Source organism: Betta splendens, chromosome 19, assembly GCF_900634795.4.
Source record: "Betta splendens chromosome 19, fBetSpl5.4, whole genome shotgun sequence".
NCBI classification, from domain to species: domain Eukaryota; kingdom Metazoa; phylum Chordata; class Actinopteri; order Anabantiformes; family Osphronemidae; genus Betta; species Betta splendens.
In genome coordinates, this window is record NC_040898.2 from 7,292,869 (window position 1) to 7,314,177 (window position 21,309).

General features: G+C 41.1%; 1 protein-coding gene across 1 annotated transcript; it reads left to right on the top strand.

Moving 5' to 3' along the window:
- Nucleotides 1-9,546: 9,546 nt before the first annotated feature.
- Nucleotides 9,547-18,909, top strand: LOC114846459 (uncharacterized). Its single transcript, XM_029135413.3, has 10 exons — nucleotides 9,547-10,754; nucleotides 11,048-11,188; nucleotides 11,305-11,511; nucleotides 11,768-11,904; nucleotides 12,024-12,117; nucleotides 12,309-12,643; nucleotides 12,746-12,804; nucleotides 12,918-13,051; nucleotides 13,150-13,277; nucleotides 13,445-18,909. The coding sequence occupies exons 6-10, from the start codon at nucleotides 12,350-12,352 to the stop codon at nucleotides 13,832-13,834; spliced, it is 1,005 nt and encodes a 334-aa protein (XP_028991246.1). The 5' UTR covers nucleotides 9,547-10,754; nucleotides 11,048-11,188; nucleotides 11,305-11,511; nucleotides 11,768-11,904; nucleotides 12,024-12,117; nucleotides 12,309-12,349; the 3' UTR covers nucleotides 13,835-18,909.
- The last annotated feature ends 2,400 nt before the right edge of the window (nucleotides 18,910-21,309 follow it).

Below are 21,309 nucleotides of genomic sequence, written 5' to 3' on the forward strand. Positions count from 1 at the left end.
ACTCCCATTAGCATCAATCCTGGGTTCAGCTCAGGTCACAAACACTGTTCCCGCTAAACTGTGCATGTGCGCAATTGCGCATCTGCTGGTCAGCGCGCACAGAAAATCTAACTGCGCGCACAAAAAAATCCACAGACGTATTTAAAAAAATAATCAACGTAAATGACAACCGCAGTCAAATGAGCCTCTTCGCTTTTCCGTGGACAAATCAGCGTCTCTCCACACTCCGGTATTCGTCACTTACTCCCAAACATGAGCAGTCAGTCAGGAAGTCGCCTGTTTCGGTCACCGGAGCTTTTGTTTTGTTTTGTTTTGTAAGCAATTTGAAATATTCAAGTCTTCAAAAGTTCCCTTCTACTGTAACCTAAAGTATTGTTGGACGCGTGTGCCTCCACGTGTGTGACGTATAGCAAGTAAAGTAGTATCAGTAATATTGAAATTGCATGTAAATACCTTCATTCAATATGAGGCAGAGGCAGAATCAGAGTTAAGGATCAGAGGAGGCAGCTACCGGTAAGATAATTGTTTGACCAAAACAATTAACACTAACACATGGAAAATTAGAGGGAACATTGGTCACAAGTTCTTCAAGGGACGGGACAGAATAATTTAGAACATTTATGTCACTGTGAACAACTGTGCAGTTGGTGATTCAACAACATAATTTCCTCCTTTTTTTTAAAAACTTGTGTGTTTGTGAGACATGCTCGATGAGGAAGAAGGAAGAGGGGTGAGGAGCTGGAGAAAAAGCTACAGGAGGAGACAAGCAGATGCCAGAAATTATCGACCAGGAGTTGAAACTGTGAGAGAGGGCACAGGTGTGAAAGAAAGAGACGACAGACACATGAAGGATCTGAGTTAATTATTGAAGCCAAGCTTGTGGCCGTCCCACAGTTTTCCCACCAGTTGCCACCAAAAGAACAGTTTGTCTGGTTTTAACTGTTAACTTTAGACTTAGCCTTGGGATGTTATGTGTGCACTCATGTCTCATACTGGTTGTTTGTTAGAATGTTTTTAACTGCCTTAGCTCTGAGTCCTGTGGGTGCAGGTAGGAGTTGTGTCCCGTAACAAGTCCTGAAGATCCAGGTATGGTGTTGTATGTTACTCTAGTTCTGTAGGCACTGGTATGAGTAGGATTGGTTTCCTTGTTGCCTTTTTGCCTTTTCATACCTGGTTGTTGGTCCCTGTCTTCCACTGTGTGTATGTTTATATGTATTTGTAGAGTGGGGTGGTTACTTGGGCAGCGTACACTCCAACGCTAGGTGGTACTAGGGGTGGAGTTTCTCTCTTAGTAACAAGTGTTCTCAGTTCATTTTGATTAGGTTTATTTATGCCTTCACCTGCTCTAGAAGTTACTGGAGTGTCACTAACCGATTAATTAAAACACAAGTTATCGTATTAGAAGGAAGTTTGTAATTCTTGTCATGCTCGAAATCGTAGTCGTCTGCAGATGTACTGTAACTCTGCCATGTTTGTTTAGCTGTGCTCCTATGAGAATTTGAGGACCGAGTATCTTTGTTCTCCTGTCTTAGTAAAAGCTTCTCCTGCCTCGCAGTGATTTTGTGTTAATGCTCGTATGTACTTTTCCTGCACTTGCAGCGCCTTTTCTTATTACGAATCCAGTCACAATTAAATCACTTGTTTTAATAATTTTGACCTTGACTGGCTTGTACTTCTGTGCCTGGGTTCCAGTTAAACATTCTACCTTTTGTAACCAAGCTGAAAGGAGTCATTTACTGCCAAGCGATTGAGGAAGTATAATATGATCATTTGAAGAAAACACACGCACTTCTTTGTGTGTATATGTGTGTGCGTACGGGTTGAATACCACTTCATTGTTACCTTCTGCTTCCATCTCCCAGAGACCAAAGCCCTCACTGACCTTCAGTGTAAAAGCTCATGAGCACGTCTACTACATGGTTGCTCTGTCCTGAGGCCACAAGATCTGGATGGATGTGATGGCCAGAGGCGCTGAGAGATACACCCAGTTCATGGTGCAGCAGAAGGATGACGGCAGCACGCCACAACACACCACCTATTTTTCTATTTTTATTTGCTGGACTTTGAAATCGTCCAGATGAATATTGCTGACGTCCATTTTGAACACTTTTTGTTGTGTTAAAACAGCAGATTGCTGTGTGACTTTGGACTGTTTTGCAGGTTTTTTCCTGTATCGTTTAGGCCGTAATCACTTCCAGGAGAAATGAGATATTCTATTGTTTAACACAGTGCCTTATGTTGGGCTCAGTTATGAGAGATGAAAATATGTCATGGAAGAATACACAACATATCTGCTTCACTTGTTTCTGTGTAAGATTATTTTCAATGTGATATAATCACTTTTAGACCAGTTCATGTGTACATACTGTAAAAGCTGATACATAAGATATAGTATGAAGTTCATGAACTATTATTGTGTCTATTCTCTGAGCTTCTAACGTAACTAATATAATCTCACACTCCCTTTATAGACCTTCAGAAGGTTGAAACAGCGTTAGGAATAAACCATTCCTTGGGGACGGTAACCTCAGTCCTAGGATAAGATAGAAAGGATGAATAGGAACTTGGCAAAAATCTGTGCACAGACCAAAATGACATGGGTAGTTGCCCTTCCAATCACCTTGATGGCAGTTACAGTAGAAGCTTCCTAAACCAGGCAACATGGTTCACTCCCTATAAGTTATTAACAGGCAGACAGTTCCCCAGACCTGGTGCATCATTATCAATGGGTGAAGAAATACCCCAATACAAGTACAGACCATTTTTTGAGCTTAAAGCTTTGGCGTTACAGGTGAAGGACCAGCAATTGACCCACACACAGCCAACTGGGTTCTACTGGGTGGTTAAGCGTAAACGGACGGAGCCATTTGAGGTGGTTGAGAGAACATCACATGCTGTCTGGCTGAAAGAAAAAAAAAAAAAAAAAAGACACCTGGTTACACTGGAGTCAGTGTGCACCAAGCTGTAAGCCAGGCGGCACACCGAGGCAGATTGAGGAGGCACAACAGAAAGAGAAGACTGGTCCCTCAACCACAGGGCAGAATAAACCTGGGACCAGTCCTGACTGAGGTAATCAACCTTTCAGATCAGCAACGTGAGGCGTCTCAGCTTCCATCCTTGTGGAGTCTCCATGTTGACAAACGTTACTGGTTCCAGTGCAGAGAGAGGTTTGGTGTGTTAGTTATAGTATGTCTCCTGTTTCTGGTCAGTTTTACCAGTCTTTGCTTGACATTGGTGGGGTGCTTTGGTCTGAGCACAGCAGTAGAAGTTGGAGAGTGCTCCTTAACACACGGCCCATTACCATCTGAGCTGGTGTGAGCCCCAGTGCTGTCACCGGCGTGTTTCTCAGAGCCAGTAGTGCAAGGTGAGAATGTGTCTTAGTCTGCTCTGCTTTCTTCAGCATCAGCTTAATGGTTTTAATGGTCGTCTCTGCCATGCTGTTTGATTGTGGATAGCCGGGCTAGACAACGTCCATTTAATTCTTCACGCTTTGGCAAAGTGAGTCAGCTTCTGCAGTGTGGCATCTTCGATTGTGGCCTCTTTCAATTCAAGCGCTGATCAGGCTTTATGGTCAGACTGCACCACCACCGGTACAACAAACACAAACTGGTGGAGTTTCTGTGCAGAAAACACCACTGCTAGCAGCTCTTTCTCTAGCCTGGGTGTGCAGCTCACTGAGGACCTGTCATCTACCACCAACTCCATAGCAGTCTTTACAAAAAGACAACAGCGTCTCCACTCTCTTCAGACACAAAAGCTGGTCTACACCTCACCTCATAAAATTCTACAGGGTCACCATCCAGAGCATCCTGACCCACATCTTCAGGTCCTGGTTTGGCAGCTGCGTGGACCAGGACAAACAACGGCTTAACAGGATTCTTCACACTGCAAGCAAAACTGTTGGTGCCCCTCTCCCGTTCTTGGAAGAGTTTTACCATCAGGGATGTGTGCATAGAGCATGTTCCATCATGCATCCACACTACTATGAGACTCACAATGAGACTACTGCCTTTACACTCGATGAGTGGAAAGGTTGCCATCTACTGTACCCCATCAGTACTGGTGCACCACAGGCCCACCCGCCCACGACTCACCGGTTGCCCCAGCCCCGGAACCACAGCCTGCCCCAGCCACAGAACCACTGTCTGCCCCAGTACCGCAGCCCGACTCCTCCACCGCCGCAGTCCTGTCCAGCAGCACTATGAAGTGGCTTCAGCTCCACTGCTCGCCCCTAGTCTTGTTTCTCCTAAAGGAGCTCCTCGACACTGCAGCCATGGCTACCGACCCCTGGTCCGGACGGATGCTCATGGAGAGGTGGTGGCACTTCTTCGGAGGATTCCTGTTCTTAGGGAGGAGATGGACAATAAAACCCTGCAACCTGCCCCAGCACCGCAGCCGGCTCCTGCCCCCAGGGCCTAGCCCCGTCTGAACCCTGCTGCACCAGTCGCCAAGCCCCGTAAGAATCCTGCTGCACCGGTTCCTCAGTCACATCTCGTCCAAGCCCCTGTGCCGCAGTCTGCACCAGCCCCTGTGCCACAGTCTGCATGCACCACAGGTTCTTCGCCGGCCCTGAACTCTGTTGCTGCCCGGTCAAGCCCAGCTTTGTTCCTGTTCCAGAGGTCGTTCCTGTTCCTGTCGGCCCTGAAGAGGTCATTCCTGGGGCTCCGGATCCTCTGTCCCTCTCTGCGCAGGTGTTGGTCCCAGAGTACTTGGGGGTGTTCAGGTGAGCAGGGCTCTCGTCTCGTCCGCCTGATTGGTGGCCTCGCCCTCGGCGCAGCCTGCTGCAGGGGTGGCGCTACCTCCTGCGTCGTCGGCCACCTCGGCTGTCCTGCCTCTGGAGCAGCTCCCCACCTGGAGGATGCCGTCGCCTGCCGTGACGGTGGTACGGTCTCTGCCATCACCAGCCGCCTCAACCCCTCGGCCTCCTGGAGTCTCGCCCGCCTGGAGGACATCGTCATCCGTGTTGGGCCATTGGAGGCGTCTTGTTTAGACGTTTAACCTGCAGAAACCTTTTAATAAAAGTGATTCTAACAAATCATGTGTCTTAAGAGTCTTTCATCTCCGTGGTCTGCTTGGTTCACTTCATCAGGACAACGTATCATGGTAATGCTGTAAATAACAACACGTTATAATGTCACATGCCCTCTCTGGACTGACCCTGAGGTCACAGAGACGCTAAAACCTCGCCTTCAGGATGTCTGTGGTCATCTCCACCTTGGCCCGTGTTCTGTTGTGGAACTGGTTGGGACCCAGGTTCAGGTTCAGGATAGGGTGTCATCAAACAGGGCAGACAAGGGAACCCTCTGTCTCCCAGCAAGTAGCCATTGTACACAGTAAATTCTGCAGTGTAAAGTATACAGTGACAAAATCTGTGAACACTTCCAGAGTTCTTCCAACACCAACAAGATAAAATACATCCACCATTACATCAAGTGTTGTTGTTAATATCTAGAGTTAGTCTCATCAGTGTAAAATACGCAGTGTCAAAGCAAACGAACACAGACAGTGTAGAATATTAACTCGGGACAGGTACACTGTACTCTGGATGCTCCGCCCACCTCTTTCTCGTTTCAAAAATCTTCAGACTGTTCTGGACGCCATTTTCCTGCTATGGAAGACTGTGGTAAGTCTTTTTAAAGTGTATTACTTACTAAACATATCGTATATTGTAACAAATTTTGTGTTTTGTAATAACATAATACAGAGGCAGCCGGTAAAAGTGTCTACCCCCACCGTGTTTGGGTTTCAAATCTGCCGCGTCAGTGGCGGGTTTGTACTGCGGGAGGAGTGTGTTACGTCCTTCTGGCCTGTAGGTGGCGATTGACTCCCACTTTTGGTCCTAAAACATCGTAGTTGCTTACGTCATATAGCCTCTTGTAGAACAACCAATGATCAGGTCTTGGGTGGCCTAGTGGTTAACATGCATGGCAATAAAATTTTTTGTCCGGGGTTCGAGTCTGAGTGGAAGCAGTTTTTTTATTTTAATTATTGGAAAAACAGCGTCTAATCATCATCATGTGATCACGAGATGACAACGTTGTATTACTTAGTGCATGGATCGCCAAGACCATGAACCGCTGGTCGCGTTATAGTATGAAGTTATGAACGTAAGTAAATTATGGCAAATTATGGCAGTTTAAAACCGAAAATAAGAAGCTGAACGGTGCGCCCTCCCACGTGCAGCGTTCGATTTGTGGCAGACAAGCTACTGTAACCCTGATTTCTTGCTGTTGGTACGGGCAATTTTCTTTACGTGGAATGCTTCTTTAATGCACCACACGGCAAGACAGTACGGCACATGTACACTTTTTTCTTTACGCCGCTCTCACCCAACGCGCGTCACCTTTTTCCTGTCCCCCGTCAACAAGGACATGTAGGAACTAATGTTGATGACAAATAAAATCACAGTAGCTGAAATGTCACGTTTCCCAAACATAAAATAAAAAAAATAAAAAGGAATATTAACTAAGGTTACACTACTACAATTTAAAAAAGTGAATAAGGATGATCTAGACCAGGGGTCTGCCACCGGTAACACCCACGTTTTAAATGAAAAAAAAAAAAACACTGGGAGCCGCGGAGGGCGGCAATATTATATTATTTGAGAACATTCAACATTTGTTTTTTAATCCAAAGAAGACATAAAAGTCGGGGCTCAGAGATCTAACCGATGATAAAACATTGTCAAGGCATTGACAAGGACAGCTAACCCGCTTTTCCCTGCTTCAAACAGCTGTTTTAACTGAGAGCAACCCATGCGGCATCACCGGTCAATCTGGAATTGTATTAATTTTTTTTGTAAATAAAAATAATGTTTGCCCTGTTCAAACCTGCATGGGGAATAAAAAAGATTCTGATTCTGAAAGCGGCTGAGCAACTTCGTAGGAACACATTTCATATGGTAGAGGTGAAAGGGACACTAACAACACAACGCAGCCGAGGCTGTAGCAGCAGAGAAACGCAGATCTTTGTCCTGCGTGTTGATGCGCGTTTCCCTTCCCCCAGTGTCCCTGCTGTGGGACGTGGATGGCCACGCCCACTTTCATTCAACAGACGGACATGAAAGAGGGAATAACGAAATAAACAGCTGGTTAACTTTGTAGGAACACAGCTGTAGCTCTGCAATGACTTTATGTGGTACAGGTGAAAGGAGTAATAATGAAATAAACAGCTGGTTAACTTCGTAGGAACACCTTGTAGTAGGAACTGGTATATTTAGAAAACCCAGTAGTACTAGTGTTAAGGTGTGTGAACTGGGGAGGAGACGGCAACAGCGACGGAAGAGCGACTGAATAGAGTTGATGTCTTCCCCGCTGACAGGCGCATTCATTTGATAATGCACGTACCTTGGATGACAGTTCAGTTGAAAAACACACTGAATCTTTACAAACCGTCCCTGAATAACATCTATGAACTGCAGTTTCTTCCTTGATTATCCATGATTATTATGAAAGAAGTGCAAATCTTCGCCAGTCCAAATTGTGCAATTAATACTGTGTTTACAATAAAGGTAATAAATAATAATAATAGTATTTTCATTTTAAAATGCACTGCATATTTTAGACGAATGTTGAAGTGCTACAAATAACTTAGATCAGAAAGCTACGATAAATACATACGTTTTATTTTTGCAGAGTAAACATGTAGAACAAACTACTTGCTGCAATATTGAGTCTTAGACCTGCAGCTGATCACGCCGCCCGATGCTGCCCAGTCTCCCACGGAGCTTTGTCCTGAAGCTGAAGTATTTCTCACCTGCTGATCGAGTGGTAGCAACACATTAGCATGTCTATGCGGCTCTACTGAGGAGGGGGAGGGGTGTGTAGATTTCCTTTGCGACTGTGAGCAAACATGAGACAAGCAAAAGCTTGGTCGAACTCAGATCCAAGTCATCTGAGTACGAAACACATCACATATCATTCGATCTCGTGTTTCATTGAGCGGCAGTCTGGAGCTCTGTGCTAAGACTGCTGCCCCGCGACCCGTCCACGGATGAGCTTCCATTAAAAATTAAAAGCAGAGGTTTTTTGTTTTTCGTTTTTCTCTAAACGAAAAAACAGCTTTAAATTCAAGTCCGTGTGTTTCTGTTAAAAATATTTTTGTTCGGTTTATTGGTTTGTAATGCGGTGCTTTTATTCAGGATAGATAGACTCATTCATTCAGTTACAATGACACGCACAGTCAAAACAAAGTCTCGCTACATTTAGTGCTCCACTCCCCCGTTCCTCTCGTAGCCTGCATTTGCACATCCACACATTTGTGTATTGGTCACTCTCTGTCTGGACACATGACTCCGAAACACGTCACGTGCTTGTGTAAGAGTTTGATGTCTCCACCAAATTATAAGCAGAGGTAACGATAGAACGACTTTTTGTTTTCCGTTTGTCTCTAAACAATAAAAACATATTACCTCCAATTCCGTGTATTTTTGTAAAAAACAAATATTTTTGCCTGTTTTATTGGTTTGTAAGGCGGTGCTTTGATTAAAATCCGTTTGCAGCTCAACGAAAGAGAAACAAAAACGCCGGTGAAAGTGGCTGGATGGACGGATGGGAAATGAAAATGTTGAAACGTACACGGGTCGAATAAGTCTCTCAGCCTCAGTTACAATGACACGCACAGTCAAAACAAGTCAAACTGCAGTTCTGCAGACACAGAGTAAACGCGTAGGAACAAACATGCTGCTGTAATGCGTCACTGTAGATCTGCTGATTTCTGGCGTCCTGTCAAAATTACGATCGACAACTGCTGTAAAACAAATTCCTATGATTATTACGGTTATTTACGTAAAATCTACGACTATTGGAAAACATTCATTAACAAGTCGTGGAAGTTTAAAACCTAAATAAGCGGCTGTAGTCGCAGATGGACTGCGCTCTACGTCTTTACTTGCGCATTCAAATTATATTAATTAAACCGCGACGCATAATCATGGTATTATGTGAAGTCAATGTGTTGTATCGGATGTTAGAGCGGTGGGTGTGTACATATTTTTAAGAGACGCCTTCTATTTAAAGACACGAATAAGCTGAGGAGAATAAAAACAAGAACGTGTTGCTGCTGTGGCGCTGACTGTTTTAAACCACACAGAACAATTATAACTTCGCAGTGAACAGAAAACAGCTAAGCCATCAACAAGTTGTTGCCCTTCATACTCCCCATGTTTTAGCACACAACAGATACTTAATAGTAAAAACTTAATAGTAAAATAGGTCTGGTGTAATATATGTGTGTTACAGGTAGAAATGAACAGTAGGACCTCAGTTACGCTGTAGTGCTTTGGAGGCTTCTAATCAACGCTGCGCCACCTGGTGGTTAAAACGAGACTAGCGTCCTGATTTTTTTCAGCCGACTGCAGGATTAAAAATCTTTAGTCAGCGACGCACTCGCTGCACCGTGGCGACGCGTCGGTACTGCAGTAAAAACCCTAGTCACTTTGAACCGCTGCCACTGTAATTGTTTGTTTGTCGGATGCTTGGAGGTTTTATGCTTGAAAACGTTGAATTATAAGGGGCTAACAGGGCAGAGTCGGTGGCTAGCTTAAATGTGCAAAACTAGGTAGCTGCTACGCAGTAAAGCTGGCACTGTAGATAGAGCCAGGAGGGTTTTTCAGACTTAATCGTTGTTTTTAGGTGGTTACTTGTTATGGCGTTTGTGTGTAATTAATTAGAGTGGCGTTCTGTTGTGTCTTGTGCCACCGTGACCGAAGGTGTTGCATGTGGGCATTACTTTCCCCGTTGTAAACTCCGGTTTTAAAGTGTATTACATATTAAAAATATGATATATTCTATCAAATGTTTTGTTATAACATAATTGTTTGTTCGTCGTATGCTTGAGAATTTTACACTTGAATTATAAGGGGCTAACAAGGCAGGGTCAGTGGCTAGCTTAAATGCGCAACACGTGGTAACTGCCACGCAGTAAAGCTGGCACTGTACTTAGAGCCAGGAGGGTTTTTTAGTCTTAGTCATTGTGTTTGGTGATTAATTGTTATGGAATGTGTAAATAATTAGAGTAGTGTCCTGTTTTATTCTTAGCGGTGGTTCGTTTTTTCTGTTGTCTTATTGCGCCGCCATCACCGAAGGTGTTGCATGTGGTAATGACCTTCCAAATTGTGCGGTAGAAATCGGAAAGGTTTCCGTGTACACGCCGATTCTCGCTGTTAACGCTTAGGGTTGTGCGGTATGGAATGCTCCAATAATAATTTAGCTCGCCTTTGCCATGTTTAACACGTTTTAATTATAATATAAAGAACATATCTATTCAAACAAGAGGTAACTTTAGCCTGGCGCGTGCATTGTGACGTATTTGAAAATTCCCAGACAGGAATAGAAAGACTATGTCGCTAGCATGAAACTTATGTTAACACTTTGCATTGACGGATGGAATTTCAATAGTTTTAATATTAGTTATTTTAATAATTGTGGATTTCCAAAAGGAGTCATATAATTAACTTTAAGTGTCCATTTGGTGCTAAACTTTGGTTATGCAGCCGGTTATGTCAATGATACTACATGTAATTTGTAAATGCAAATATTGATGGCAAGGCTTTTTGTGTAGACTGATAAATTAATGCATTAAAGTAGATACTGAACCATGGAGTTAATTAATGCCAGATATATTGTATTATACCAACAGGAGTTGATGCCAGTTGTCAGTTTTAACAGAAGTCATGTTGATCAAAGCAAAACTGAACAATGAGTAGAAATACATCAAGATCAGTGAGCCAAACTTGGCCGAGTTCTTGAATTCTGGTAAGCAACCGCAAATTATTTATGACTCTTGGACATTTGTTTATTTGTTCTGCTTATTATAATGACATTCATCTCTCATTCGTTGCCAATATACATTCAGGAAACAAATTGTGCATTTCTTAACCTGGTTTAGTTTTGTCATCTTGATTGTGGTACCTGGGATTCACTGCTGTGTTAAGGTTGAATATTATGGATTTGTAATCTAGTGAGATTCAATTAGGTCACAAAGTATTGAGGGTTTGCCTTTTGCTACTCTTGAGTGTTTCATATGACTTTTTGTGTTTTCTCCTAAGCCTTCATGAAGTTTTCGATGCCACCCATCACAGACGGTGTTAAAGTCTTTGATGAGACTGGAACAGAAGTGGATGCAGAAGTGTTTGAGGAAGTAGCACAGCAACCCAATGCTGGTGTATTTACGATTAGATTCGATACTGGTAAACTAAACTAACTATTGTAGTGATGATGATGAATGATAACCATGTTGTCAATAACTAAGACATTATGTGCTTGTTTTTGTATATGTTATTTTCTCCTCTCTCTTCACACTTAGATTCTGAGGGAACACTTTCCGCTGCTTGCCAGCAGGATTCAAATGCATCTCAGCCTGATTCATCCAGCTTCACTGGAACTTTCAGTCTGTAGTTCTGAAGGTACAGTAATTTTGGAACTTGAATCCTGCAACTCTGATGACACAATCATCCTGGATAAGAACAGCCCTTCCAGAAAACGCCAGAGAGAGAATGACAATGCCAAACATGTAAGTTAATAGGCACTGTACATTAAAGTTTGTTAGCTATGATGAGGACAGTGTTCTTTATAAATATTTTTCTAAGTTTTATGGATAATACATGCCACAAGCTGATTTACAAAGTGAGCACAGTGTGCTGCAAAACACACCCATGAATGCAATGCATAATTTTCAACTGGCTATTCCAAATTCCAATTTGTCTACTGTACATGTATTAGTTGTCATTGTCTAGATTTATGGAATTTGCACTTCTGTGATATCATAGGTAGTTGAATCTACATTGGCAAAGAAAACTGGTGGAGATCGCATTATTAAAGAATACAACCGAACAAAAGGGCTTACTGACTCTTCACGGCGTCAGATGGTTAATATCCTTGCTGCAGACATGACTGAAACCTATGGGTAATTTTCTAATGAGATCTTTCTCCCATGCCAACGTGATTAGGAAAAATGTTTGGTGGCATTCTTATAAAGCTTAGTGTTAACAATGTGATTAATAGTTTTCACTTTGCTCTTGACAGGACAGCACCGCCCCGGCATATAAGGGAGATGTATGCTCAAGGCATTGTTGAGATGTTCCCTTATCTCATGGATCCCTATTCTAAAAAAGGATATGTAAGTTGCTTTTACATTATTAAGCTAGTTATGGTTACTATGGCAGACACAGAAGTATGCGAAGCAAAGGTAACCAACTTGCAAACATTAAGATTCAGATCAATTAGACAATGCTATTCATTTTATCACATTTAACCACTTCCTTGTCTTTTGGTTATTGATGTTCAAATGGCCTTTTAATCATTTTAAAGGAACATTTTTATGACGGTGAAAGTGGGACTGGCTATCTTGCATGGAGGCTCAAAATCAGAGGAGGAGTTCTTCAGCAGAAAGCAGAGGGCCATCACATCTGCTGGCTGGTGGTGGGCCGACAGCTAAAAGAGAGGCTTTGTTTAACCCTGAGGTGATCTTAAGTGAAGAGCAATGCAAGGAGGCCATGTCTTTAATGAAATACTGTTCTGATGAAGCCACTATCAAGGAGAAGATGAAAGTTACATTTGAGCGTTGCCGCAACATGGTTTTGGACAAGGAAAAATCTTCATTCGTCTTGGATGAATTTCCACGCTTTAAAGATGTTGAAGGCTTGGTAATTGACAGGCTCTGTTTTTGTTTCTGAAATGTACACATTAATGCAGCCTCTTTATTTGATGTTAGGGTAGTAATATAATTGAACTTTTTATTGTTACAGATTGCGCAAGATTTCCACCTTCAGTTTGGACACGATGTAGCTGCCAGGCTTTTGGAAAGGTAACTCCTAAATGAGCACTAATTAATGCAGTATTTGTATTTGCTTTAGTGATTTCAGGCATAAATGAATTGAATGCCTTCATGTTGGCTCAGTTAAGTATCTTTGTATGTAGGTGGCCTACAACATTCAAGCAAAAGGTTATTCAGCAGAGCAAGACTCTGCCCTCCTCAGCCGACCTTGAAGTGCTGATCCAATGTGCAGAAGCCACCTCTGAGGAAGTGGACATGGATGACATTCTTGTCTCTGGTAGGTAGGTCTTTTTTTTTTTTTTAATTGTTTTTAAGGTTTTTTTTTATTGTATACCATCATTTATCAATCATGTTTTTGATGTCTGTTTGGTAAAGGATGGGACAGTGATCTCTCCTCAATTATCCTCCTCCTTCACCTGATTCCTCCTTCCGCCCAAGGCCGTAAAAGACCAGGCAGAGTGTCGGCATCCCAAGCGGAGAAGCATCTTGTTGTGTTCAAGAAGGTTTGTATTGTAGCTTACAGTATACACTGATTTCAAAAGTTTCTGAATGAATGCGAAGTGTAAAATGTTTGTTGCTTTTAAAACATTTATTTTCTACAAAATTAGTCAAACTCATAACAGCTGCACACTACCTTTTTTTTTAAGGATGCCTTTTTGTACATCCTTAGAGTGGAACAAGTATTGAAGAACACGTGGATTCTATCAACACTAGTAAGCAGCCCTATCTACTTGCTCTCGGCAGGAAGAGGAGCACCATCCACAAGTTCGTCATCATTCTGGACAAGCAGGTTATACCGTGCAAATCAACAACCTCTCTTGGGGCGTTTGATGAGTTGTTCAAAGCACACTTTGTGTTTGGCACTACGTATAATCAGATGCTGCACAACATGTACACCTTCATACAGACGACCATCTTCCAAATAGATATTGGCAAAGTTCGTGAGAGCCCACGTGTGGCAGAGATTAGGGCAAGGCTGTTACACTTGACAATGCATTCACTAAAATGTAAGCAACCTATTTGTTGCTCATCTATCTATGGGATTTTTATTTTTTTGTAATTTTTTGTTGATGTTGGTTATTACATTTGTCTTTTAATACAGATGGAGCGGTTCATTTTCGCTGATTTCAGTCGACTGTCAGTCACCTTTCTGACGCTGATCACACACTTATCACACCCTCATCAGCCGACTGTCAGCAGCCCCCCTCCTTGGTCTGTCTGGGGAAGGTGTTAAAAATGTTAATGAGGCCACCCCCATTTTAACACCAAAGATGCAATTCCAGGGTAAAACCAAAAGGTGGAGCTTTAGTATCTGACCCGTAGAGTTAGGGTCAAACAGCAAGTATAGGCACAGTTCTGAGAACAGGACATAGATCTGATAATGTCAGTTCTACACTGTTTGCTAGGGCAGACAGACAAACAGACAGACAGACAATAGTCTGTCTAAACAGTCAACTAAAAGTTGAGAAAACTCGAAAAGTTGACTTCATTTCAGAATTAAATGTTGTACTAACTTTTTTTAATCATAGATAAGCATCGGCAGCTCACGCTGCCACAGCTGCCAAACTACCTTCTGGAGGTTTATCAGTTACTGGCTGTATTAGGTTGAGTTGGACTTCACAAATGAAATTATTAAATTCTCATTCTATATATTATTCTTATTCACTTGAATGTAGTGTGTGTCAGTCTGCCTGCTTCAGGAGCTGTTTTAAATTAAAAAAAGAACATTTGAATGTTCTAATCAAGCTTAGATGAACATAACAATAGAGAGCCTCTTTTCAGACAGAACGGCCATCCACAGCACCAGTTAGACTGGTTTCACACCACCCCCTTCTCCCCAAAGCACCAGAGTCCTGCAGTGCTGTTACCTAAAGTAATGTAACCAGATACATTTGTGAACTACCTTATCCATCCATCACTTATAAGATAACTTTTATATCCTAAAGCCATAGACTTAACACTTTCTTTTTAACAAGTTTTATTTACAGATTTTATAAACGTCCAGTTCATTTGACCATTTTCTAAACCAAGTTGTCTGAAAGTTGGGTCACTACATTCTTTTAGAGCAGAAATGTTTGTCAAGGAGCTTCTACATTATATGTCCTTCATGGGGGACATGGTCTTCACACCATCTTACAGTCCTTTGTTCAACTGATGAGCCAGTTCTTTACAAGTGTGAAGTGAAGCCTATTGTAAATAGAGGATAGTGCCTAACTTTACTCAGACTGAAGGTTCCTGCACTCTTGGTAATGTTTCTGCTTTAAAAAAAGTCTGTAAGTTAACTTTAAAATTATTGAGCAGTCACAATCAGCCAATTGCGGTGACATTTGGCAGTAAAAGGTGACTGAAATGACACAGAACTGGAAGGCATAACTCATAACACATATGTATGCAGATCTCTGTATTTTGTTTCACTTGAATTTGTGTGGTAAACGAAAGACACCAGAGGCAAGTTTACACCAGGAGTCTCTAGCTGGGAGCTCCTGTGCCTTAACCACTAGGCTGTTGGTCCTCTGAGGGAGACCTACTGTATGGACAGTAACTAAATTCCTTCATACAGCATTATGTTAACAGAGCCTTGATTTGAGTGAAACCTTTAAAGTTATGGATCCATGAAGAATTTTCTTTTTAAGCAGTTTACAAATATATTTGATTTTTATGCCTCAGGTGAAGTTGTGTGGAAGTTGAGTCATGTCAACTCTTTCAGTCTGGTGTCCTTCTTGGGGGAGGGTTCATTTTTGTGTCTTTTGTTCACGTAACGAGCTACTTCTTTGCAAGTGTGAAGTGAAGCCAAACTGGAGGATGATATGGAACTTCCCTCAGACTAAGGAAGCTTTTGGTATTTGTCAGTTATCAAAAAATGCCAGTAAATGTAGAGCTAAACATTACAATACAGTAATACAAACAATACAGTATAATTAAAACAAATAAAATATCCATGTGGATGTTGACTGAATGTTTGACTAAAGGTCATTGTATTCATAACACCTGTAATTTTCTACTTGCTTAGACATAAATAACTTTATATTCAGTTATAAACTACTTTACATTTAAGACGCTCATTTCTGTTCACTTCTAATCTGCCTGTGGGCCTGGATTACACATCACTGCTCCACCTGGTGCATGAATGGGCAATTGCAGGTCATTTCTTAAAAAAGGTTTAGGGGGCGTTAACAAGGCAGCCACGCATTAAGTACATCACAGTGGGGGGTCATGACTGGTGTAGGGGGGCTTGGTGGAATGGTACCTAAGTCATGCTAATGTCATGACAAGATCAGTGTGAAATCCTGCAGCAACGAGGCAACGAAAATTTGCCGCTCCATCTGTACAATGGGTCTGATTTGTTTTGTTTGCCAGACTACTTTTGGCAGTACAAACTTGCTTGTGAGACATATGCGATTGATTCATGGATTTCACCCTGGTAAATCACTTCGCCTAAAGTGTGGTCAGGCAGGGTGCTGCCATTTTTTTGGTACCTTTGCAGGCTTAAGGAAACATTTAAACACACGACATGCTCAAGAAATTGCAGAGCATGGGGTCAGAAGTCACACTGTAGCCTGTGATAATGTTCCAGATAATGTTCTGTCCCATGATGTTGAAGCAGCCGGTAGCTCCCAAGACAGTAGCTCTCAAGACCTATCAGGGACCAACAGAAGCATTTGTGATATGTGTGGTTCTGCTATTGCACAGCTTCAAGTTTCTGGTGTTGGCCAGTCTTCATTGAATAGTTTTGTTCTGTCCATGGAGGAAGTGGCACTGGAGATACAGAGTCAGGCTAAAGAAGCAGCCTTAAAATGTGTGCATTCACAGGATACTAGTACAAAAGCTAAAATTGAGCAAAGTTTTAAACAACTTGAAAATCCTTTTACATCCTTGAATTCAGATTCGAAGCGAAGCCTTTATTTTAAAGAAAAATATAAAACTATTGAGCCAGTGGAGAAAGTACTTGGTGTCAGATTTGAGAACAGAAGAAATAGATGTACTGGAACTTATGATCAGGTAGTTGTTACAGATAAATTTGCTTATGTTCCAATTTTACAAACTCTGCAGTCAATTCTAAGTAATCCACATCTTAGTGATATCTTTACATCTAGTCACACTCCAAATGATGGTGTATATTGTGATATAAAAGATGGGTTGTATATGAAAAGGCATCCTCTTTTTTCAAGCAAAAATTTGGCATTGCAAATTCAATTATTTTATGATGAATTCGAGACAGCTAATCCTCTTGGATCCAAAAAAGGTGTCCATAAATTGGGAGGTATATACTTTACATTGAGAAATTTTCCACCAAAGTTAAATTCATGTTTAGTTAACATACATTTGTGTGCACTTTTTCATGCCCAAGACATTAAAACCTATGGATTTGACACTATACTTGAAAGTGTTGGAAACTGATGGGATTGAAGTTCCTGTGTTCAAAAGTCCTGTTCATGGCAGCATTGTACAAGTAACAGGGGATAATCTTGGTTTACATGGACTGTTTGGGTTAGTAGAATCATTCAGTGCTCGGAATTGTTGTCGATTTTGTGTCATAGACAAAAGTGATTTTCAGACGGTTTTCTGTGAAGATGACCAGAGTGTATTATTTCGAACAAAAGACATGCATGAAAAGCATTGCCATACTCTACAAACAAATCCACAGCTACCTCATGTATGTGGTGTTAAGCGTTCATGTTCATTGAATTCTCTGAAATATTTTCACACAATTGATAATTTTTCTGTTGACATAATGCATGATATTCTTGAAGGAGTTGCACAGTTTGAAGTGAAACTTATCTTGGAGTATTTGCAGAAGAACATCTTGACTTCAAAACAGTTAGCACGTAGAATAGAGTCATTCAACTATGGTTACACTGAGAGGAGAAATCGCCCACCTGCAGTTAAGTTAAATGATGGAAGTAATGATTTGGGCCTGAATGCCATCCAGTCGTGGTGTTTGTTGCGCAACATGCCATTAATATTTGGTGATTTAATAGAGAGCGACAATGAATACTGGCATCTTTTACTGTTGCTTGAGCAGATAGTGGATATTGTTTTCTCTCCAGTCATAACATATGGCATGACCATCTTTTTGAAGCACATAATTGTTGACCATCACCGGCTTTTTAAGCACCTGTTTCCTGATAGAAATCTCTTGCCTAAGCATCACTTTATGTTACACTATCCTAGATGTATAAGGAATATTGGACCAATTGTGCACACATGGTGCATGCGTTATGAGGCTAAGCACAAATTTTTCAAGACTCAACTAAAAAGTTACAAAAACATCACAAAGACTTTAGCTAAAAAGCATCAGAGATATATGGCCATGTGTTGGGAATCTTTTACCCAGTGCAGATTAACAATTGGTCCAGGAAAAATGGTGCAGCTTCAAGATTTAAAAGAAGGTCCAGAGTTTGCGGTCAAATTAAACTCTGCATTATCAACAACTGTCTTGTCTGTGAGGTGGGTAAAGCACTATGGCACTGAATATCGCCCTGACTTATTAGTATGTGTGGAGGTAACTGATGAGATGCCAGTATTTTGTAAAATTAAGACTATATTAGTGAAAGATGAGCAGATTTTACTCAGTGGCACTGCTGTTGAAACCATTTGCTTTGACAAACATTTTCATTCATTTAAAATTGTGTTTAGGCCAATTCAGACACTTAAGGTATTCAGTGTTAAAGACTTGCTGTATTATAAAACAATGGATGTTCAAATGGCATATGGATCAGCAGATTCTTCACTTTTTATAGTTCCATACTGCCATCTAATGAAGCTTTGACCAGAAAGTTCTAAAGATTTGAATGTTTGTTGGCTAACATTTCACTATGTATTTGGTACATTACCAAAATCTGACTGTTATACTGCTGCTTTTAATCGGTCAGCACAGTAAAATGTTGGTTCTGTCATTGATATTGTTAGTTTTACATGCTGCACTGTTGAACGTGAAATATGTTTAGCACATAAGTATATACCAAGTATAATGTGTGTGTATAATTAGGTAGGTAAGTTTACAGAAAAAAACATGTCTTCAGGGCTTTTAATTTTGTTATACAACTGTGAAAATGTTATTTGACCATATCAAAACCCGGTGGGTTAATGTTTTTATTTATGCTTTTAATAAAATAGAGACATGGATATGTTGAAGTTGTTTTTCTTGTTAATTTAACCAAACTGCAGTATTCATGAAATATGAAAAAAATTGAATGCTATAAAAAAAAACACTGGGGAGTAAATACAGTATAACACTCAATGAGAATAAATGGAGTTAATTTTGATTAACAAATTAAGTAGTGTTGAAAATAAACAACAATGGGGAGTAACTATAACACTCATTGAGAATAAAGAGAGTTAATTCCGATTAACAAATTAAGTAGTGTCGAAAATATAAAACACTGTTAGTGTTGGTGTCCTCATAGTGTAAAACCTGAATAACTCTTATCATATTGTAAACTGGACTAACACTTAGTACAGTGTAAATAAATAACTCTAGTAAGAGTTACATTGACACGAAGAATTTTACACTAGTGTCAGTGTAAAGTTGACTCTCTGTAGGTCGGCGCCATATGTTCACTGACTCAGAGTTAAAATTAACTCTTTAAGTGTTCAATGGACACTGCTAAATTTACTGTGTAGTGTCCTAAAGTGTGTAAAACAATAAAACAATACAATAAAAACATGAATGTGTGTAAGTTACAACATACCCTGTTTAAACGTGTGACCTAGTGATGTCTTCCTGAAGATTCTGGAATCATGCACTGATCCTGGTCATTTGGCTTCAACATTAGTGATAAGATGGGTTGCATCACATATTACCTAGTTAGTGAAACCAGTAATAAGTTTAATGGTTTCAAAACCAAAAGATAATGGGCAGGAAAATAATAATTGCCAGTCAGTCTTGTCAGTTTTTCGGCTCACTTGGACCTTGGAAGACCATACTGTGCTCTGGGTTTATCCTGACAAAAAATCTGTAAGAAAAGACCTCAAACATTTTCCAAAAAGTAAAGCATATTTAAGCACGTGAAAGCTGAGATACTCATCTGTGTGTAACATGTACTAAGTTGTGCAATGTCTAAAAACAGAAGTAAAGAAGTAAACAGTAGTTTGGATTCAATTGGTTTTATTCCATATCCATCCTCCAGTACAGGGTAATACTACAGTATACAGACTCTGCTGCAATGGAAGGTATTTTCTTATAAGCAGTGGGATCAAATGGTATTGGAATGAAAACAAATTTTGTTGCACACAGCAAGATGGCTACTGTCCTGCTGATTTACCAACTCTCCTCCTCTATTGATTACCTTGACCAGATGTGTTCAGTCAGTCAGCAGCTAACTAACACACCAGATCAAGGAAATCAGCAAGGAGATTGGTAAACCAGCAAAACAGTAGCCCTTGAGGAACAGGACTGGATCACTGGTTTACTCTGCTGGAGGAGTTGAAATTATTTCACATCTCATTTAATATATGTGATTAAAGAGTTTACACAGAAATGTGAATAGTTTATTTATCCAGCACAGTTTAGACTTCCTGCCTGTTTAACTTGGTTCTGTAGTTTGAGCCCCTTAAAGGACTTTACAGACAATGTGAGTGTGAGTGTTGTGCACATTTCTTAGATGATCTTTAGCTTCATGAATCCTGACCTGAGAGTCTCCTGTCGACACTGAGGACGCTTCAGTCCAGCGGACAGTAGCTTCACTCTTGAATCATGCAGGGTTGTTGTTACTCAGGTCCAGTTCTCTCAGACTAGAGGACTGAGAGCTGAAAACTGAGGACAGAGCTTCACAGCTTCTCTCTGACAGGTCACACACACTCAGTCTGAAAGATGAAGATGTGGGTTAACATGGAAATGAAACCATTCACTGTCTCACGGTGTCGTCATGATTTTCTCTTAGATTCTTAACTAACATCTTTGTGTTTTTATTATGGTTCAGTGGTTTGTTCCATGTCGTATTGATGGAGACAGAACCAACAATATGATCGGGACTGAAATGTTCCTGTCTAAACTCTGATAAACACCAGTGAGCTTCAGGCTTCATCACCAGCAGAGAACAGAGACACTGACTCCACACATGCTTTAGTGTTGACCAAAGTGTCTCCATAGGATCCAAGCTGTCAGTGACCTTTGACCTTCTCCACTCCTCTGGAACAGCTGTGCTTCCTGCTGCAGGTGATGGTAGTTCTGTGATGCTGCTAGGATTCATTTTCTCTCTGCTCCTCCTCCAAAGAAACATCCACTGTCTGTGGTGTTTGATGATCATTCACTCAACTATTTAGTTCTGTGTGTCAAATCTAAAATGAGCAGAATGTGCTTATTTTGTGATAATCTCACCTTCTACACATCATCCACGTGTCAGCACAGCATTCATGTCAGCACTGATTCACAAGCTGCTGCTGGAACAAGTAGAAAACCAGACGTGTTGGATCAAGGACTTCATCTGGTTCCTTTCATTCATCGTCTTCTCTCTAAATCTGAACTATTCTGTGTCGTCTGATGGAAAATGTTCAGACTAATGTTTGGATCAAACTCCAAACTGACCATTGTTG